The sequence below is a fragment of the Ananas comosus genome, linkage group 6 (assembly GCF_001540865.1).
Source record: "Ananas comosus cultivar F153 linkage group 6, ASM154086v1, whole genome shotgun sequence".
NCBI lineage: Eukaryota > Viridiplantae > Streptophyta > Magnoliopsida > Poales > Bromeliaceae > Ananas > Ananas comosus.
In genome coordinates this window covers 4855493-4877878 of record NC_033626.1, presented here as the reverse complement: position 1 = coordinate 4877878, position 22386 = coordinate 4855493, and the positions used below count along the sequence as shown (strand labels likewise).

The window sequence follows — 22386 nt, the reverse complement described above, 5'->3', positions numbered from 1 at the left end:
GTAAAGATATTCAAATCAATTGAATTTTTGTTAGAAAATTCTTTAAACTATTTAAAACAAGATCTATACTCTTGATCTTGATTACAAGACTCCTATCATCATTTTTTAAATAATATTCATTTTCAGCCGTTCATTTTTGTGTCCATTCGATGGATAAGAGAATAATATAAAAAATGTATGAAATTTGATTTCTAAATACTTCAAGTGGTATAGATCATGTTCAACGGTGCTGATCGTCGATTTGGAGGCTCCATCATCGAAAACAAATGGGTGGCAACGGAGCCCGTATGCTACCGATAGTATTCTAACTCAAATATATATATATATATATATATATATATATATATATATTTGAATTCGTTCCCGACTTAGTGTTAAAATTAAGTGATAAGAAGTCCTATATTAAACAAAAAAGATAAAATTATATAAACTTGCCTCAACTATCACCTATTATGATCTAACTATCTAATCTTTAAAAATTTTTGATTTGATTATCTAATATGTTTAATTTGAGCCAGTTTGTGATCCCATTAAGTTCAAATTTTGAATGTGTTGTTTATTTTTATGAGTTTAATTAATATATTTTATATAAATTACATAACTATTAATTTATTAAAGTAAACAATTAGCTTAAATTTTATATCTAAAGAGTCTTTCAATGATTTAAATCAAACAAATTAAAAAATAAATATTTAAAGTAAAATTTTAAAAGATTAGATAATCAAAACAAAATACTTTATAATTTAGATAAATTTATATATTTCAACCAACAAAAATATGTGTAAAGTTACTATCTATCGATTGATAAGAGAGTTGCTACTTGTGACTTTTTGGCTCTTTGATTACGAACTGTAGTATTGAGATGATAGCCGTCCCTCTTAAATTGAGTGGTTCTCGTAGGATTGAGTTGTCCTCTAAAATAATAATATTAATTTAAAGATTCAAAAAGTAGCAAAAAAAAAAAATCTAATAATCACAAAATTAAAAATATGAATTTTCTAATGCTTTTAACACCCCGTTTGGTTCGGGGTTAAAGGGGGGACGATAAGGGGGTTATCCACCCCCCTTTAACCCCAAACAAGAATTTTGGGGGGTGGGGTTAGCTAACCCCACCCCAACCCAGGAATAGAGGTGGGATTAAGTTAATCCCACCCATATTTTATTTTTAAATATAAATATAAATTTTACTTTTTAAATTAAAATTTTAAAAAATTTATAATTTTAAATTTTAAAATTAATATTTATTTTTTAAAATTTAAAATTTAAAATTAAAAATTAAAAATTATTATTTGTAATTATTTAAATTTTAAATTTGATATTTTATATTTGTAACTTTAAATTTTTAAATTTGAGATTTAAAAATATATATATATATATATATATATTTAAATTTTAAATTATTATTTTTAATTATTTAAAATTTAAATTTAAATTTAAATATAATAATTGGGACAATATTATTATTTTTTATTTATAACTATCAACTATTGTTTTTATTCCGCTTATTTTGACCAAACACTATTTTATCTTATATCTAGACTAAATTGAATTCTCAACTAAACACAAAATTATTCTAATTTCACCTCAATTCTGAATTTAATTCTATCCCTAAAATAATTTTTTTTTTTTTTTTTTAGAGATAGGTAACACGCCACCTGCTTCGTTTATTTCATTTAAAATAAACTTAGCCGAAAATGTGAATCAACTAGGATTCGAATTTGGATCTCGAATATCAACCATCAAATTTTTTACCACTTGCTCTAGGGAGGGTCGATTATCCCTAAAATAACTAGTACGAAGAAAAATAGAGCAGCTCTATACTTGGGAAGTTATTGATCGGTCTGGCGGGCGGAGGCGAACTATGTTGGAGGTCCGAGCGACAATACGACCTTCGGAGCGATCGAGTTTAATCGAAAGAAGGTGAAGGTAGTAAGTCATCTCGTCCGTTAACAAAGAAGGACGAATAAAAAGGAATATAATATTCGGAGTGTTGGGTTGGGGTTGGGTTTGCCCAGCCCCGAGAGAGAGCGAAAGGGGGGATTTAGGTTCGGTCGGACGCGATCCTGCGACAACTCTCTCGCTCTCGCTCGTATTGGGGACAGAATTTTGCGAGATCCGTGATTGGTCGCCGTTCTTCCTCGTTCCCGACTCTGTTTTCCCCATTTCCCCCCGTCTCTCGCCTTCTCTAACCCGATCGACCAATCCTTCCGTCGATCGTACCTGCTGCTGCTGCTGAAAAGAGAAGATAAACGCAGAGGCGGTCGATGACGACGACCACGACGACATCAGGTTCAGGTTCGTGCCCCGCCTCGCTCCCCGCTGCTTATCTCGCTACTGATTCCCTTTCCGACGTCCTACCTAGGGTTTCCGATTCTATCTGTTCCTGCCTCCAATTACTTTACTTTTCTCTCTCTCCTCTTCCTAAAAATTAACTTCTTGATTTACCCTTACCCTAGTCCTGGCCCTCTCCATTCTGCGAATAATTAAGCGCAAGCATCCTCCTTTCTTGTTGCTACTTCATCTTCCTCAGGGCATCGAATCGAATCGGCGGCGCGGACGGTAGTATGATCCGAGCTGCATGCGAACGAATTAGAGTGGTGGGGTCCTCATACTGTAGCTCGTTAGAAGCGGCCACCGAGGTGCGACGAGAAAAGGATCGCGGATATGAATGTGCAGGCTCGAATATCAGGGCAGATCTCGGGGCAGGTACCTGCTAATCAGGGCAGCACGCAGCTGCCTTCCATGTCCCAGCATCGCGGAAACTCGTTGCAGAATCCCGGGAACTCTGGCATGGACCCTGAATTCCTTGCTGGCCGCAAAACTATGTGCGAGAAGATGTAAGCAAATTGCCGGACTGCTTCTTATTTTATTTTATTTTATTTTTTGCTTTTCCTGCACGCTTATCTTGCTTTCTAGAATGGCAAATATTACTTTCCATTTTGGAATTTTTGATAAACAACAGTTTGTTGTAGAGGCAGAACCTTTTAACATAAATGAATTGTATTGGCATCGAGAGTGTTTGTCATTTACCTTGAGAGTTTAGGTTGTTGTGGCACTTCGTTTGTCGGATCGGCAAAACAAGATTCTTGTTATCTCTGTCTATCGGAGTAGTATGCATGCATGACCTTATTCAAGCCATACCTTCTACTTCTTGGCTCTTTTAGTAGTAACTGTATTCTGCTTAGATGATGTGATGATTCACTAGTACATATATTTGTTGCACTTGTATTTCTCCTGGACGAATTAATATGCAAAGTACTCCACTCACTGATGTAATGATAGTACGGCTGCATTCTCAGCATGCTAACTGTTAACTATTTTGACATCGCCTACGGATTTCTGTATCAGTAATTAGTTAGTAGTCTAGTATTTCCTTGTCTTTCTTATGACTAGCTGTTGTTGCAATAAAGTAGCTGGGTGTAAATCTTGCTAATTTTATCTAATATGACTAGTCAATTATCCCGGAGCTCAATTTTGTTCTGCGTTTTTCTTGTTTTTGAATGGATAACTGTTTTGAGGATGGATGAGCTAATTAATAGCAGTAGTGAAACATATGTTGATAATAGTTGCTATTTATTTGCTGCCAGTTGGGTCCATTGTTTGGTGTAGTGTAAAATGCCCTGTGCTTGCAAGTACGTTGTTGCAGGTTTGAGTCTTAGGAAAACTGCACTTCATGCAAAGGGTAGGACTATCTTCAAATACTTTCTCCTAGGTTCACCATTTTGGTGGGACCATAGCTGCATGTTGGCCTTATTATAATTCTCCATCACTAATTCTTCTGGCCTTGCTATATATGTTTGCTATTAAGATAGTAGAAAATGATTTTAAATTAATCCACACTATGATTATCCTCTATATAAGTGCACTTCTTGTATTGAAAATTTACTTTTTATTCAAATAGATCTCATCTTCAGAATACTCATAGAAATCTTTTATACCGAGTATTGAAGCGCATGGCATGAATTCTTTGAAGAATATTCATGCTGCTTTTATAGGCAAGTCAATTTTGGGGACAATATTGTCACGAGAAGGTGGAGCTGTGTTATTCACCAATAGGAGGCAAATAGATGCTCTAAATTTTGTAACCTAGAATATGGAACGATGATAGATAATCTTGGGACGTTAGGCTGGTTATTAATTTAATATTTGATGTCTCTACAAGTATCGAAAGATTTATTTATTTATTTTCTTTTCACATATATTTGTATGACCATCATAAAACATTCGGATGATTTGCAGTTTTACTTATCTACAAAGAAGAAATCATCCCTTGACTGGTGACTGGCAGCGTAGGCTACCAGAACTTGCAAAGCGCTTGGAAGACTGCATATACAAGGAAAATACCACTAAGGTACATTTCCTTTTTTTTCTTTGAGATAAAACAAATATTTCGGCAATTATACTTTCCTTGTATTCTATGCATGTTACAACAGAAAGTTTTGCATATATTAACAGTATTTTGTGTTAATCACCATTTAAAGAGTTCAATTTATTCAGGTAACTTTTTTGAGTACCAGAATCATCGTTCACTTTTTGGCTAGATGCTGAATTTGTTGGTTGTACCTAAATTTTTGTGTATCCATCACCAGGAGGAGTACCTGAAAATGTTGGTGGGGCCAATTGAGCAACGTTTGCAGTCTATCATAAGAAATCTACAACACAACAGCCAGCACTCATCACAAAATATAACATCTGCCTCCACCTACAGTACAATGATTCCGACGCCTGGTATGCCCCATAGTGCAGGAGGCAATTCTACAATCTCTAGTAATGCGATGGAAAATGCCGCAAACACAATGGGTGGTGCTGGTATGCTGCCTCAGACCACCAATATGGGGAGCTTACTGCCAGCAGCCAGTAACTTAGCTGATGTTGGGCATAATGCCTCCTTCAATGCATACGATGGTAGCATATATTTTAGCCTGATACTTCTAATTTTTTTTTTCCTTTTTTAAATGTCATTCACCCTTGTGAACTTCTTTAGGGTCAATTACTAATGGTTACCAACACTCGTCTGCCAATGTTTCTCTTGGTTCTTCTGGAACTAACATAGCATCTTCAGTAGCTTCGATGGGCATGTCGTCCCGACAATATAGTCAAATGATCCCGACTCCAGGATTCAATAATCAAGGGACGATATCAATGAATTCTGAATATTCTAATGGAGGTGGATTTGTCAGCACTGATTCTTCTACTATGTCTGCGCAAATACAACCGCAGCAGCAAAAACAGTATGCTGGAAATCAAAGTAGCCATATGATGCATCTTGGAGGGCAAATTGGTGCTGGAATGCGGTCCAATTTGCAGCAAAAGCCTTCTTCCTATGGGTTCTCAAATGGTCTAATGAATGGTGGATTGAGTTTACCTGGGAGCAACAATCAGCAGCTAGTGAATGGACCTGCAGCATCTGAAGGATACATGAACCTAGCCTCGTATGGTAGTACACCAAAACCTCTGCAGCAGAACTTCAATCAGCAGCACCCTCAACAAAGGATTCCAAGTACTGTTGTCCTCTTTACTATCATTACTTTGGCATCATACTTGACACGTTTCTCTTCTCTATCCTGTGCATTAAGTTTATGCCTGTCAACTTTCTTTTTGACCCATCTTTTTGCGTATTGCATTTATAGAAAATTATCTCCTTTCTGCTTATTCCTGTAAGGTTGTTTTTTCTATTCTTATTATATTTTCTTACTAAAATTGGCATCTTTGTTTTTTCTTATTTTTTTGTCAATTTTGTACAGCATCATTGTCACAGCAAATTATGCCGATGATGGCTGACGGTTATGCAATGAAACCAGGTGATTTGGCAGGTACTGGAAATTTTTATGGTCCGGGTTCGTCAGTTATATCCTCAACAAGCAACCCGAATGCAAATGCTGTAAACATGCAGTCCAAGTTGAGAACAAATCAGGCATTGCTTAGCCATCACTCTGGTGTGCAAGCCATGCCGCTGCAGCAGCCTCCTTTGAGATCTCAAATGTTTGACCATCCAGATAAGGTCAACTTTCAGTCATCCCAATTGATTCCCGACCAATTAGTTCAGTCACAACAGCTGATGCAGCATTCTCAGCAACAGTCTAATCAGCCTTACGCGCAGTTTGTTCAAAACCAACACCAATTACAGCGACAACATCAACAAAGCCCACAGCACCAACAATTTATATTGAAGGGCACTTTGAGGCAATCTTCAGTGGCTTCCGGTCTGGCTGAACAAGTGATGCCTGAACATCCTATGCTGTCTCATAACGACTTGGTACTTCCACAATCAATTGAACATGTTCAACTTCCAGAGTTACCGGGTCAATACCAGCAAAAAACTCCATACAGTAACAGTAAAGCTGATCAATTGAACAATCATTTGGTTGGTTCTCAGGACATCCATGCTCTAGTTTCACAAGATTCGCAGCAATTGGTGCTTTCACACCAGCAATCTGATGGAACTCATAATGAGTTGAATCGCCTTCCTAGCAGTCAGTGGAGACCTCAACTGCTGCAGAAAACCCACATGGCTGCTGATAATTCTTTGCTGGAAAGGCATGTACAAGAGGAACTTCATCAGAGAATATCAGGACGGGATGAAGCTCAGCCACTTTGCATTCCCCTAGAAGGGAGTGTCACCCATACTTCTGGAGCCAATGCAGCAAGTGCTGCTGCTCCAAGGTATCCAAAAAACACAGTTGCTATGGGATCTGAACACACCACGCAAGAAGGTAATTACTATAATCAACTAAGGTTGTTGCTGTTCTTGCACCATGCTCGTCGTTGTCCAGATCCACCAGGGAAATGTCCAGATCGTTCCTGCACGAAAGCTCAGCAACTAGTGAAGCATATTAATAATTGTAACAGTAAGCAGTGCACATACACTTACTGTTCAGACTCTAGGAAAGTCCTTCTCCACTACCGTAATTGCAACCTTGTAGATTGTCCCGTCTGTAGTCGTGCGCGCAAATATTTATCAGCACCTAATAATCAAAAGGCTCCAACTCAAAAGACATCTGATCAAAATGCGCCATGGAGAATAATCAATGGGGCCGGTGCTGATAAGATGGAGATTGACACCGTTTCAATTGAAACCTCGGAATTTGATCAGCAGTCATTGCCAAAGCGTATGAGAATAATGCAGCCTCTGTCCCCGTCTCTTGGTCTGCCAAGCGAAATTTCTTCTATTCCTGTTCATCCCATAAATCCTACACTTGCTGCGTCAAAGGTGCCTACGCTTGGCGCATCCCAGGTGCCTGCCCCTGGTGCTCCACAGGAGATACCTTCTCAAGTTGTTGAACAGATTAACATGACATTGCCTGCAAAGACAGAGGTCTTTGATGCAAAGATTGATCCTGTCGCGTGCTTCACACAGGAAAAGTCGGTTACCTTTGGTTATGGAATTGATGAGCACGTATGCACTGTGAGACCTAGTGTAGAGCTGTGTACTTCAAATGAGGTTGATTGTCATGTCAAGCAAGAGACAATGGTGGCTGAAGGAGAGATCCATGAGAATAACATTGAAGTTAAGCAGGAAATGAATGACTTAACAGCGGACTCTGCAACAGGAAGTAAATCAGGAAAACCAAAGATAAAAGGTGTTTCAATGACGGAATTGTTCACTCCAGAGCAAATAAGGGAGCACATTGTTAGTCTTAGGCAGTGGGTTGGTCAGGTTAGATTCTGAAAACACAATATTTATCTCTTGCTAAGTTTGACATTTTGCGATGTATTGGTTGATGGATGTGGTGTTGCATTAATCATCCGGGTGTTTTTCTTAATGCTTCTTTTAAGAAGCTTTATTTTTCTTAAAATTTCTTGTAAACTCATGTCATTTTTCATGCAAGTCATAGATAGAATATGCATATATTTTATTGATATATTGAAGCATTAAACTTTTTAGTTACTTATTGGATGTGCACCAGATGGTTAGTTAGTAGAGATTATTATTATTATTATTATTATTATTATTATTATTTTCCTACGTGACCCAATTACATCCTTCTTTTAATTGAGTAGCATGGATGCTTTTTGTTTCTCTTATCTTTCTTTTGTACATATTGCTTATACTATGGATTTCGGTAGGCATGGCTGTATGAGTATGTCATTTTAATAATCTTCATTGTCATGTAGGGAGAAGTGGTCATTGATCAGTCATTATGTGGATTTAACTTCTTATATCTTTTACTGGATTGAACTGCATATATCTTGTAACTGGTTGGTGTTTTTCCTGTTTAGGTGTTCAGCATTAAACATTCTGTTGATCATGAATGCATAGAGATATATGTTACTTCTTCATAATATATGATACTTATGCTGTTTTGATTGTATTTGTAGCATTAATGCAACAAACCCACAAATAACCATTTTTGATTACTGATCTGCACAAGGTAGGGGCGGAATTTTTAGTTGGTTTGATCAATATGTTGTATGACCATCGAGAAATAAGCATTTTCTATCGGAATAACAAAATATGTGCATTAGGAGCTGAGTTAGTCATGTAGTATGACAGTAGTGAAGAGATATTTGGTTTATATTTTCTTTTATGATTTTTTTTGTTTCTGTGAAGCTTGTTAGACCAAATGTTGTCGAGATCTCTCAACTCTAATCTAAACAATGGATCCTCTGTTTTGTTTTTTCCAAGGCCAAATAGAAAAGATAAATTCTCAGTAATCTTTGAATGATATATCTATTTCCTAATCCTGTTAAGCCTTTCCTCAACAATACTGGGGAATCTTTTCACAGCTTAACAATACTGTGTTATTTCCCAGTACACCAACCTTCCAATTTAATTCTGCTAGTGAAGCTCGAATTTCATTCATACTTACATTCAGGAACAGTTTGTCACTAAGTTGTCACTAATTTTACCAATATTCTGTTTGCTACAGAGTAAGGCGAAAGCTGAAAAGAATCAAGCAATGGAACATTCAATGAGCGAGAACTCATGCCAGCTGTGCGCAGTGGAAAAGCTTACCTTTGAGCCTCCGCCCATATATTGTTCAGTTTGTGGTGCTCGCATAAAGCGAAATGCGATGTATTATACAATTGGAAGTGGTGAAACCCGACACTATATATGTGTTCCTTGCTACAATGAGTGTCGTGGTGACACCATGGAGGTGGAAGGTTCTCAGTATCTGAAGGCAAAATTTGAGAAAAAGAAAAATGACGAGGAAACCGAAGAATGGGTAATGTTCCATTAGATTTCATTCTTGGAGGGTTGAGTAGGTATGGGTTTGTAGACTATTCTTTAAGTTAAACATACTTATGCATTTTACATTTCCTACAGTGGGTGCAATGTGATAAATGTGAAGCATGGCAGCACCAAATTTGTGCTCTTTTTAATGGTCGAAGAAATGATGGTGGACAAGCTGAATATACTTGCCCTAATTGCTACATAGAAGAGATAGAAAGAGGCGAGCGGAAGCCCTTGCCACAGAGTGCTGTTCTTGGAGCAAAAGATCTTCCAAGAACTATACTCAGCGATCACATTGAGCAACGACTTTCCAAGCGGCTTAAGCAAGAGAGACAGGAGCGAGCAAGTCATCTTTCGAAATGTTTTGACGAGGTAACTGCGGTAATAGGAATCACTGCATAATTTAGAACACCTTCAGTTTATATCTTCCTGGTTTTATGGCAGATTCAGGTTCTGCCCCATTTCAATCTTCAAATAAATCTGAAATTTATTATAGTATCATACTTGAGTCTGATTCATTCAGATTATTGCTCAACAAGGTTTTGCCTACACAACACCTTGAAAGTATGGATTCTTGAAAAAAGAAAAAGATTCTATGACATGTAACATGATAAGCAGTAAGAAAGATCTTGGACATCTATACATAAGCTAATAAGATCATCTATATAAGCTAATATCCCATTTGGATATGCTTTGTGCATTGAAGGACAGAGGGATTGTAGATATACTTAGGCACCAAAATTATATATCCCCAGTTATGACGAAAGTGACTGCCAAAGTATATGAGCTTCACCGCCAGCTATAACAATATTACTTTCATTCGTATGCACAGGCGGTGGCTTGACCGCCTACAAACAGCAGGCAGCTTCTAGAAAATTATTTCTTGATCTTTTGTGGTTTTGTATGATGGATAGAGAATTGTTGAATATGAATATTTAAAACACTGTTCTTTGACAGCTTAAGCTTTCAGAGACAAATGGCTATGTTATCAGGGTAGGAGGCTCTGAATTCAAGTCTCGCTCGGTTCCTAGCGTTATTTAATTTCCTCCCATTTAATTAAGTCGACGTCTTGGGCCTCTCAAGAAGTTTTGAGTCCAAACATGAGAGGAGTGTTGAATATAAATATCAAAAACATTGTTTTCGGACAGCTTAAGCTTTCTGAGACTAACGAGTTTTCATATTACTTAGCAAAAACTTCTATCTATTTTATCTTGCTTAAAATTTTATTTCAAATATCAGGTACCTGGAGCAGAAGGTCTTGTAGTTAGAGTTGTTTCATCAGTTGACAAAAAATTGGAAGTGAAACCTCGGTTTTTGGAAATATTTCAGGAAGAGAACTACCCAACAGAGTTTCCATATAAGTCTAAGGTAAAATGCAAACACAACCGCATATTTCAATTAGTCTGCAGTGAAGCTATGCTTCATTTGAAGTTCCAATATAGTAAATTGTTGGCACTGCAGCTAAAAGATTTTTTGCAGGCTATATTGTTGTTCCAGAAAATAGAAGGTGTAGAAGTATGCCTTTTTGGCATGTATGTTCAAGAATTTGGTTCAGAATGCCCTTTCCCTAACCAGCGGCGTGTGTATCTATCATATTTGGACTCTGTCAAGTACTTCAGGCCTGATACAAGAACATTGGGCGGGGAAGCTCTTCGCACTTTTGTTTATCATGAAATTCTGGTACTTCCCCCCACTTGCATTTATCTCTACTACAGTTTTGTATCGTCTACATTGATTGGTCACTTGCAAACCTTTTAAATCATTTATTATTCCTGATTTATTTTCTTTGTAAATATTTGAGGCTTTATATGAACATCTATTATTATGTTGCTGCAGATAGGATATCTTGAATATTGCAAGAAGCGTGGGTTCACTAGCTGCTATATATGGGCTTGTCCTCCTCTCAAGGGTGAAGATTACATCTTATATTGTCATCCTGAGATTCAGAAAACCCCAAAATCTGACAAACTGCGTGAGTGGTGAGTGTTAAAAAATCTCGTGTTTTCAATATAGTTGTGTGTTCTGTGCTTCCCTCAAACTTTGAACTTTGAGACTTTTTTTTTTTTTAAACCTGTCTTGTTGGTAGGTACTTGTCTATGCTTCGAAAAGCTACCAAGGAAAATATCGTTGTAGATCTTACAAATCTTTATGATCATTTTTTTGTAACCGTTGGGGAGTGCAAGGCTAAGGTCACTGCAGCTCGTTTGCCATACTTCGATGGAGATTACTGGCCAGGGGCAGCAGAAGATATGATCAACCAACTGCTTAAGGAAGAAGATGATAGGAAGCAACAAAAGAAGGGGAAAACCAAAAAGACACTTACAAAAAGGGCTTTGAAAGCTGCTGGTCAGGCTGATCTTTCTACCAATGCCTCCAAGGATGCTTTATTGATGCAGAAAGTAATTTTAGTCCTTTGGCTCTTGGTTTCTTTATCCTATTCTATGGAAACATAATTGTTTATTTTTCATCCAAGCATTACATCTTGCCAACGAGTGATCTTTTTGTGGACTTGACCCTGGCGGGCTTTTTGTATGCTGGAGAGTTATCAGAGACCTTCCCCATTTTTTTTTTTTTTATATTTTTTGGGGCTGCCATGTTTTCAGAATTTATATGCTTTGTTAAATTCTTTTTTAACTAACCATTCGGTGTTTTTCTCATGTAGCTTGGTGAAACGATCTATCCGATGAAGGAAGACTTCATTATGGTCCATCTGCAGCATGTGTGCACACACTGCTGTCTCCTAATGGTATCTGGGACACGCTGGGTTTGCAACCAGTGCAAAAATTTTCAACTATGTGACAAGTAGGTCATTTTTTATTTTAATCAGCATATAAATTATATTCATATCCTTATATGTACATAGTTCCATGCATACAAACATATATTCCTACATACAAGCATATATACATACATGCATATATATATATATAGAGAGAGAGAGAGAGAGTTAAAAGCATAGGAGCTCAACATGCTCGTGATTTTTTATCCGTTGGATTGCCTCAAGATTCATGCAGCACTAGTAAAGGGGACTTAACGTGACACACCGCTAATAGTGTTGCACGGATCTTGAGATGATCCGATGGTTAAAAAGTCACAAGCACAAATGCTTCCGCGCTTTTAAAAGCACAGGAGCTCAACTCAACTCTCTCTCTCTCTCTCTCTCTCTCTCTCTCTCTCTCTCTCTATATATATATATATATATATATATATATATATATATATATAAACACGTATTTCAAATTTCGGTCTGTCGACAGACCCATTTTTGGGCGGGAAAAAAAATTGATTCCTCTTTCCTTACGGAAAATAAATAACGTAATGAAACAAACATTTAATTTCTCTTTATCTCTAATATAGAAAAATATTATTTTTATCTAAATTTTTGCCAACTGAAAGATATCTACTATGAATCTATATTTTAATTCGAAATTTGTTTAATTTCTTTTTATCTCTAAAATAGAAAAAATCATACTTATCCAAATTTTTGCCAGAATATCTACTGTAAATCTATACTTCAATTAAAAATTTGAAATTAATTTAAAATTTTAAAATTTGGGACTATCAACATATTACAATGGAAATAATTTAAAAGATAGATTGGTTGATAAATTTGTAAATCATATTTTTGAATTAATATGATATACAAATTTATGATCAATTTGTAAAAAATTATCTCAAATAGAACGATAGCGTTTCATGATCAATTTTTAAAAGAAACATTTATAACATCTCTAAATCAATTCTACGAACGATTTATGATCAATATTAAAAATATTTAAAATAAAATGAAATGGTTTGATCAATCTATTTAAAAAATAGCACTTCTATCCATCTTTTTTTAAATAAATCGAAATTTAAATCGTGAATTAAATTTAGTTTTGATTTTTGATATCAAATCATCTATCTATCTATTTTACATTAAAATTTAAATTGAGTTTAAATCCGTGAATTAAATTTAATTTTTGATTTTTGATATCAAATCTACATCTATTTTACATTAAATTATATTTGATATTGTATATATTTTCTAAAAAAATATAATATATAAATTACAAAATATTATCTAAATTTTTGAAATAAAATGATTTAAAATTTTTTATTGATTGAATATATTAAAATAATAATTGTTACGTTGCGTTGGCTACTATCAAGACTATTTATATTTTATATATATAGTTAGGCTGGTAAACTATCGGTAGCACGGAGGCCTCCGTGCTACCAAATTGTTTTCAATGATGCGGCTTCCAAATCGACGATCGGCTCCATTAGACTTGAACTACACTATTAAAAGTATTTAGAAACTAAATTTCATAATTTTTTGGTATCATTTGGCTAGTGATCAAAAGGTCTCAAAATTGATAATTTTAATGGTAGATGTGATGCGTTTGTAAATTTAACGGTGTAAAATAATCCAAATCTGATGAAATTTTTATAGAAAATTCTTTTCACTATTTATAGTAAGATCAATATCTCTGATTTTAAATTCAAGTCTTTTATCATTATTTTTTATGAGATTTTTATTTTCAGCCGTTCATTTTTTGACTACATGTTTGATAGGTAAATGATGCCGAAAAATTATAAAATTTAGTTTCCAAATACTTTCAATAGTGTAGATCAAATCTAACAAAGCCGATCGTCGATTTGGAAGCCGCATCATTGAAAACAACTTGGTAGTACGGAGGCCTCCGTGCTACCGATAGTATACCAGCCTAACTCTCTCTCTCTCTATATATATATATATATATATAGAGTTGGGCTAGAATACTATTGATAGCAAAAGACCCTTTTTGCTATCAAGTTTTAGCCTTTGGATTAACTCCTTTCATCATTTCTAACCATTGGATTAAATATTATAACCCAGTGGGGACCACTCAACACCGTAGGGGGGACCACTCAACCCTAAAGGACTAATATTATCCTAACCGTACAATTTCTTATCCAACGGTTAAAAACTTGATAGCAGAAAGGACATTTTGCTATCAATAGTATTCCAGTCCAACTATATATATATATATATATAGGAAAAATTGCACTGTTACCCCCTGAACTTTTGGCGAAGTTTCACTTTACCCCTCGAACTCCTAAAATGGACATCTAACCCCGTAAACTCTAGTATTTCGTTCATATTACCCCTTCCGTCAGTTGTCCGTCAAGCTCCGTTAACCGGAAACTGACGGAAGGGGTAAAACGAATGAAATATTAGAGTTTAGGGTGTTAGATGTCTATTTTAGGAGTTTGGGGGGTTAAGTGAAACTCGCCAAAAGTTCAGGAGGTAGTAGTGCATGCAATTTATTCCATAGGGGACTCTTGACTATAAATTATTTTATTATAATATGTTACTTATGGATTGACTACTAATCCTCAAGTTAATGATATGTTGATTTTTGAATTTATAGTATATTTTGTACCTAAAATAAATCATACCACTAATTTATCCACATTTATTATTTAATAAAATAAAAGCGAAAGAAATGAATAGATTGGCATTAAAATATAAAAAAAACGGTACTTAACTACCTACGATGCTCGAACACTCTACTATCCTGGTGTACTCGCTAATATGGTTGATTACAATAGGTGTCTCACTCGGATATAGAGATTTTAATTCTCAGTTAATTTTCTGTAGTACTGCGTTTGCCCTTTTATCTTTAGAAGCATTGTTCTATTAAAATACACTTAAATAAAATTTAGTACTTCATTTCAGCCAATTAAAAATTTTTAATATAAAAATATAAAAATTATAGTATAAAATTTGAGTAAATTGTATTTTACCCCGCTGAACTTTTGACAAGTTTCACTTAACCCCTAAACTTCTAAAATAGACTTTAAATCCCTAACTTTAATATTCATTCGTTTACCCTTCCGTCAGTTTTACGGTTAACGGAGACCTTGACGGAAAATTAGGAAGGGGTAACATGAATGATAATTAGTTTAGGGGTTAGATGTCCATTTTTAGAAGTTTGAGAGGTAAAGTGAACTTCGCCAAAAGTTTTGGGTAACAATGCAATTTACCATCCCTATTATATATAATATATATATAGAGTTCCCGGTTTAGAGAAGTCAAAGGCTAGTCGGATTGGGCGCGGATTTTAAAAACCCGAACCGAACCCGACAGAAAATCTGAAACCCGAACCCGAACCGAACCCCGAAAATTTAAACCCGAAAACAATTATTCTTTTTTCAATATTTCAACAAATATTATATTAAAACCTAAATTTTAAAATACCAAATTCAAATATAACATCAAATTTATATATATATATTATATAATAATACAAAATATAATTCGGGTTTTGGATCGGTCGGTCGGGTTCGGGATTCGGATCGTTCGGCCGGCGTACAATCAAATATTCATAATCGAACCATATCGTCGGCCTTTCGCATATTCTGATAATACATATCGAAATCCTATATCCATTATCCATCGGATATATCGTTTCCCTCGGTTCGGGTTCGGATAAAATTTCGGGTATCATTACCGGCAATTGACATCTAGTCCGAGTTGGGATACTTCGATAGCACCAAGGCTGGGTATCGAGTTGTTCCTTGTTAAGATTTAATCTGTTTGATTATTTTGACCCGTTAGACTATTACTATAGTCGGAACCCACCCACTCAACCTAGCTGGCCCACATATCGCTATAGCCGCACTATTCTCAATCCAAGTGCTAAAAAACTAATCAGACACAACGCTTGTGCTAATTTATATATTTCCAACTATAGTTAGATAATAAGTATATAATATTATATATATAGTATATATATATATCATGGATTAATGTGCGGTGGTACGGTGTACGTGCCGGAAACTTAGCCGGCACTTGGTACCGGCACGGCATCAACAGTCGAGCCGTGTCGAATGTCTGCCGTCAAAAAAATTCTTGTGTGCGGAACATAATATCTTGAATATTTATTATTCTTTGTACAACAAACCTATTCTAATATTTATTATTATTTTATCATATGTTTGAACATATATGGAGGAAATTAGCTTACTAATTTAAAAATAGAGTGGTCTTAAGCGTCATCGGCACGGGTTTATCGTGCCGGTATCTTATTTGGCACGCACGGCACAGGTGGATACGCAGCCGTTTGCCGACGGTACTTAAAACCCTAATTATAGTATAGAGTCCGGTTACTGAGTGGTCAACGGGTCGCGATTGGGGCGATTTTTAAACAAACCCGAACCCGAACCCGCAAAAATCGAAACCCGAACCCGAACCCGAACCGAAAATTTAAACCCGAAACAATTACTTTTCTTTTTTCAATATTTCAAATATATTTAGGTATTAACCTAATTTTTAACAACAAATTCAAATACTACATCAATTTTTAATATATATTATATATATACAAAAAATATCGCGGTTTGGATCGGTTGGGTCTGGGTTCGGGTTCGGGTCTCGGCCGTCGGGCTACAAATCAAATTCATTATCCGAATCCATATCAACGTCGGGTTTCCATTTTGACTATCCAATGCCGTATCCATATTACCATATCCATCGGATATATCGTACTCGGGTTCGCGTTCGGAAAATTTCGGTATCGATACCATTGACATCCATAGTCCGGCTTCGGGATACTTCGATGCACCAAGGGCTTGGTGCTACTCGAGTTTTCCTCTGTTAGATTTAACTGTTTGATTATTTTTACCCGTTAGATTATACTATTCGACCAACCACCCACTCAACCTAGGGGGGCCACATTCATCCTAGGCGCACATTTCTCATCCAAGGGCTAAAAAACTAATAGCACCAACAGCTGGTGCTATTGATAGTATTCCAACATAGTTATTATATATAATATTATATATATTTTATATATACAAGGATTTAATGTGCGGTGGTGGGGCGTGCCCGAACGTTGCCGGCACGGTACGGCACGGTGGCTGCCGAGCCGTGCCGATGCGTGCGGTCAAAAAAAATTGCTTCGTTGGTGCGACACATATAGCATTGGAATATTGTATTTCTTTGCAAAATAATATTGTAACTATTATTATGTATTTTATATCATATCTTGTTGAACTTATTGAGGAAATTACGTACTAAGTTTAAGAAATAGAGGGTTCTTAAGCTGTGCATCGCACGGGGTGGTATCGTGCCGTTCTTGATTGACACGGACGGCACGGTGATCGGCCCGGCAGACTGGGTGTACTTTAAACCTATATATATATATATATATATATATATATATATATATATATATATATATAATATGTTTATGCTGGTCTAAGGAGAGAAAACTTCAGTTCCTCAGAGGCAGAGCTGACTTTCAGCTTCTCATGACCTGAAGTTTTGTTCTAATATAGATGATAAACTTGATCTTGCACAATTCAGTGGTTACATAATTATTAGGAAACTCTTGAAAGGAACTTACCGTCTAATATTTGTATACTGTTAATATCATTTGATTCCTGTTCCATTTAGGTGTCATGAAGCTGAACAAAGAGTTGAGGAGAGGGACAGACATCCAATTAATAGTAGGGAGAAGCATATGCTCTACCCAGTAAGTTATTAAACATTTTTACCATGCCGTACCTTTTTTACGTTACTCAGATAAAGAAAAAAAAAGAGCTCACTTATCACCGGTATTGTTTAGGTTGAAATCATTGATGTGCCTGCTGATACAAAGGACAAAGACGAGATCCTAGAGAGCGAGTTCTTTGACACGAGGCAGGCATTCTTGAGTCTTTGTCAAGGCAATCATTATCAATATGACACCCTACGTCGTGCTAAGCATTCGTCAATGATGGTCTTATACCACCTCCATAATCCAACCGCACCGGCTTTTGTAACCACGTGCAATATGTGCCATCACGATATTGAAGCTGGTCAGGGTTGGCGTTGTGAAGTTTGCCCTGATTTTGATGTCTGCAATGCTTGCTACCAGAAGGAAGGCGGTGCTAATCATCCTCATAAACTAACAAATCATCCATCCAACGCTGATCGTGATGCACAAAATAAGGAAGCTAGACAGAAACGAGTTTTGCAGGTAATTTTTGTATTCAAGCATTTATTCCACTATCGGAATAGCTTGGAATTTTTAAATAATTTTGGATTTGGAATGTTGTTTTTCGTATGCAAGATATTAAGGAGCTGTTTGGTTGCACGTAATTCCAACTGCATTGCAATTGTAACTACATGCAGACTTAATTCTTGGTTTGGTTTGATGCAATTTGAGTCCAATTGCTGCAGTTGCAACTATATAATAAGGCTCAAATACTGTAGTTGGAACTGAATCGAAATTGGCTGCAGTTCCAACTGCAGCAATTGGTCGGATCACCCACTAATTAACAATAATAAATAAATAAATAAATCGCTATATAAGTAAATCCATAAATAAATAGCTATATAAATAAATAATAAATAAATAAATATATACTTGTGTATAGATAAATAAAAATACTTGAACATAAATAAATACTAATAAAAGTTGCATGCAATGCAAGTTTTTTGTAAAAAAATTAAAATTTTCAAAAATAGTTTCTTTTAAAATATGAATTATAGTTATGTGACATGATATTTTTATAGAATTTGATTGTGTATTCTAACTTAATAAATTTTAGTTAATTATAACTATTCAATTTGATAAAAAAATAGAGAGTTGTAATAGATTTTTTAAGTATAGTTTCTCTATTAAAGTTAAATAGATTGAAAATTTTAAATCATGTCTGTTGGTATGTTGAAAAATTATTAAAAAAATATAAAAATATTATATATATATTTAGCACGTCTCATGTGCTGTTGAAAGTACGGAGGCCTCCGTGCTTGTAAGTTGTTACCGATGATAGGACATCCGATTTGACGATCGGCTCCGTTAGGCATAATCTACGCTATTGGAACTATCTAATAACCAAATTTTATATTTTTTCTACATCATTTACTGAGTGATCAAAATGTCTCAAAAATGACTATTTTAACGGTCAATGTGGCGCGTTTTAAGTTCAACGGTGCAGAACAATTCAAATTGCATGAAACTTTAATAAAAAATTCTACTTAAACATCAATAGCAAGATCAATACTTCTGATTTGAAATTTGAGTCTTTTATCACTGTATTTTATGTGATTTTTATTTTCAGCTGTTCATTTTGAGGCTACTCGTTTACTAGGCAAATAAAGTCAAAAAATTATGAAATTTGGTTTCTAGATAGTTCTAATTGTGTAGATCATGTCTACTGAAGCCTATCGCCAAATTGAATGTCCCATCATCGAAAACAACTTACAAGCATGAAGGCCTCCGTACTTTCGAAAGCATAGGAGTCTCTCTCTCTCTCTCTCTCTCTCTCTCTCTCTCTCTCTCTATATATATATATATATATATATATATATATATATATCCACTTATTTATAGACAGATAGCAAATTTAATGGTTAATAAAATCATATAATTATTTTATATATAGTAGAGGTAGTCTCACCACTATTTGAAAAGGTGACGTGATTCGCAAGTACAACTGTCAGCTTCATATTACCAAACAGAAAAAATATAACTGCAGCAGTTGCATCTACATAGAACCAAACAAATTATGTGTAGTTACAATTATTGTATTTTAGCTGCATGTATTTTTAACTACACTGTATTTACAACTGTATCCAATCAAACAGCCCGTAAGTTGCATAGGTCTGGATGTTGTTACATGATGCATAATTGTTGAAGCTGCTTGCATGGATAGTTTATTATAATTTAGTAGCTATGAAGCTTAAATTATGACATAATCATGGATCTCTCCATCTTTGTGAGTCTGCAACTTTTCTTTTAGGTCTTTTTTTTCTGTGATTTGAAAGTCATACATATATTTCCATATATTTCTTATTTAGTATAAGAGAGTACTGGATAAGACCTAGTTAATGTTTATTTCTTATCCAGTGCTTGTTTCTTGTATTGGATTAGGCTAGTTTAGTGCAGTTTGGTGAAAGAATTAGATGTTGTATAGTTACATCTTCAACAGCTTCCGTCCTGACGGCAGTAATTGACCATTGATATATTAGTAATTACGTTGGCTTCATTCTGACGATTATGCATATCCTTCAGTTGTTTCCGCAAGTGTATGAAACTATTCTTCTATTTCTGCTGTGGCGCAGCTAAGGAAAATGCTAGATCTTTTGGTGCACGCATCACAGTGTCGCATTGCATATTGCCAATACCCTAACTGCCGCAAAGTGAAGGGACTCTTTCGTCATGGTATACAGTGCAAAATACGAGCTTCAGGAGGTTGTGTTCTGTGTAAGAAAATGTGGTATCTTCTTCAGCTCCATGCCCGAGCTTGTAAAGAATCAGAATGTACTGTGCCCCGCTGCAGGTTGGAACCTTGTCTTTCCTTGTTCTGTGCCACCTCCTATTTACTAATAGCATCAATAGTACTATCACTAGTAGAAGGAATATCCTAACCTTCATAAACACAGGGATTTGAAGGAGCATTTAAGAAGGTCGCAGCAGCAGTCCGAGTCCAGGCGGAGGGCCGCAGTGATGGAGATGATGAGACAGCGAGCCGCTGAAGTAGCTTGCACCACAGAGTAACCAAGCCAACTCGAATTTCTGTACAGATCACATAATAGCTTTTGCCGAGCAGTAGGATCAGAATTTGCAAGGGGAGGATGAGGAGCAGGTTGCTGACTGCTTCCTTGTGCAGTCCACTGTATTGGGGTAGTATTTTTTTTTTGACAGATTGTTATGCAAGTGGAAAAAGAGGTTCCTCGCCAACGCTGCTCAGATTCAAATTCATGGAGTGGACAAAAATTGCTCCTCCATTTCAACTTTGTGTTGTAGAACAAGATGGGAGGAAGTCGTGCAATTGGTTATCATCTCCAATGCTAGCCATGATCTCGCCAATCCGCAAAGGTTATTTGATAGGTCTCTACTCTCAACCTCTTATGGTGGGGGTGATTCTTTTATTTATCTTGTATCGTACCACTCTGTCTACTGCTGGTGGTGACTGTACAAAAAGATGTCCGTCCCGGTGACATATCATCTTTGCTTCTTTTTTTTTTTTTTTTTTTTTTTTTTTTTTNTTTTTTTTTTTCCTTCTTCTTTTAATTACTTTCTATTTTTAATCTTCTTTTCCTTTTCTTTTTTTTTTTTTCGAAGGGTCGGGATGAAAAGGGGCCGTTGTGTTGTCAAATCCTATCCCATTTTGTAAAATGCTCTTTTTAATTTAAATATACAGAAATAAGTAGTTCTCTCAGCATGCTGGATGTCGTCTCTCTTGTTATTATTAATTGGATTATCTTGTTCTTACTCTCAAGGACTCCAACTATGTAGTTCCAGGCTATTTTGGCAGCACTTGTCGACATGGTTTGGTAATGAACTCGTGTAAAACTTCTCCCCCTTGCTCCTGTTGCAAGTTTGTTTGCTAATTCAGTAGCAGATAAACCCAATTGTAACACCCGCAGAGTAGATGAACTATTTGAAGAGCAGCAGCACCCCAGACGGAACAAATAATACTGAAAATAAATGTTTCACCGATATTAGAAGGCTGGTGATAGTATTATCGAACGTAATAGCTCTCCTCTGAAACGCCACGTCGTAAGAGTAGAGATGCAAAATTAAATGATTTATTCTACGCTGGTAATCCATATGAGTGACACCAACGAGGTAAAATCATGTGCGTGGGCATTCTTCGGAATTTTTTTTTTCCTTGCATTTCCCTTTTAAAAATGTTTGGATTCATAATTGATCCTACAAAAGTTATAAATCCAGAAATGATCTTATATTACACATCTAGGTGCTACAGTTGACAAGACAGAAATATTTAAGTTAACGCGATAATCATTTGCCGTGTTTAGAATCACTCATCCTATTTAGATTTAAGTAAATATGATAAATGAATAACCAGCAGAGCCAAGGGTTGAGCTTGGGTAGGCATGCGCCTACGGATGTCAATGGTTGGGGCAGGTTTTCAAAATCTAAACTCTAGAACCAAATCCGAAAACCAAATTTGAAAAATCCAAACTATATTTCAAAATATATTATATTAATATTTAAATTTTCAAAATACAAATTTGAATGCCCTTCGTACTCATAAGTTGTTTTCAATGATGGAGTTTCCAAATCGACGATCTATATCATTAAATATGATCTATAACATTTAAAACTTCTAGAAATGAAATTCATAATTTTTTGGAATTATAATAAAGTTCATTAATTAAGCGGTATAAAATAAACGGTCTAAATGGAACAATCTCCTAAAAATAGAGGATCATGTACTTTCATTTA

The 22386-nt window shown here is 35.6% G+C and overlaps 1 protein-coding gene across 3 annotated transcripts; it reads left to right on the top strand.

Annotated features, from left to right (window-relative positions):
- LOC109711452 (probable histone acetyltransferase HAC-like 1) lies at window positions 1982-21358 on the top strand. Of its 3 annotated transcripts, none has more exons than XM_020234490.1 (17): window positions 1982-2295; window positions 2531-2837; window positions 4240-4351; window positions 4590-4728; window positions 4985-5500; window positions 5745-7657; window positions 8871-9167; window positions 9269-9547; window positions 10415-10543; window positions 10655-10855; window positions 11012-11154; window positions 11262-11574; window positions 11838-11977; window positions 17601-17679; window positions 17773-18165; window positions 20256-20473; window positions 20577-21358. In XM_020234490.1, the coding sequence occupies exons 2-17, from the start codon at window positions 2665-2667 to the stop codon at window positions 20689-20691; spliced, it is 5160 nt and encodes a 1719-aa protein (XP_020090079.1). In that variant the 5' UTR covers window positions 1982-2295; window positions 2531-2664; the 3' UTR covers window positions 20692-21358. The 3 variants fall into 3 exon arrangements, with proteins under 3 accessions (XP_020090079.1, XP_020090078.1, XP_020090077.1); XM_020234489.1 differs by having other exon boundaries at window positions 4590-4905; window positions 5802-7657; XM_020234488.1 differs by having other exon boundaries at window positions 4590-4905.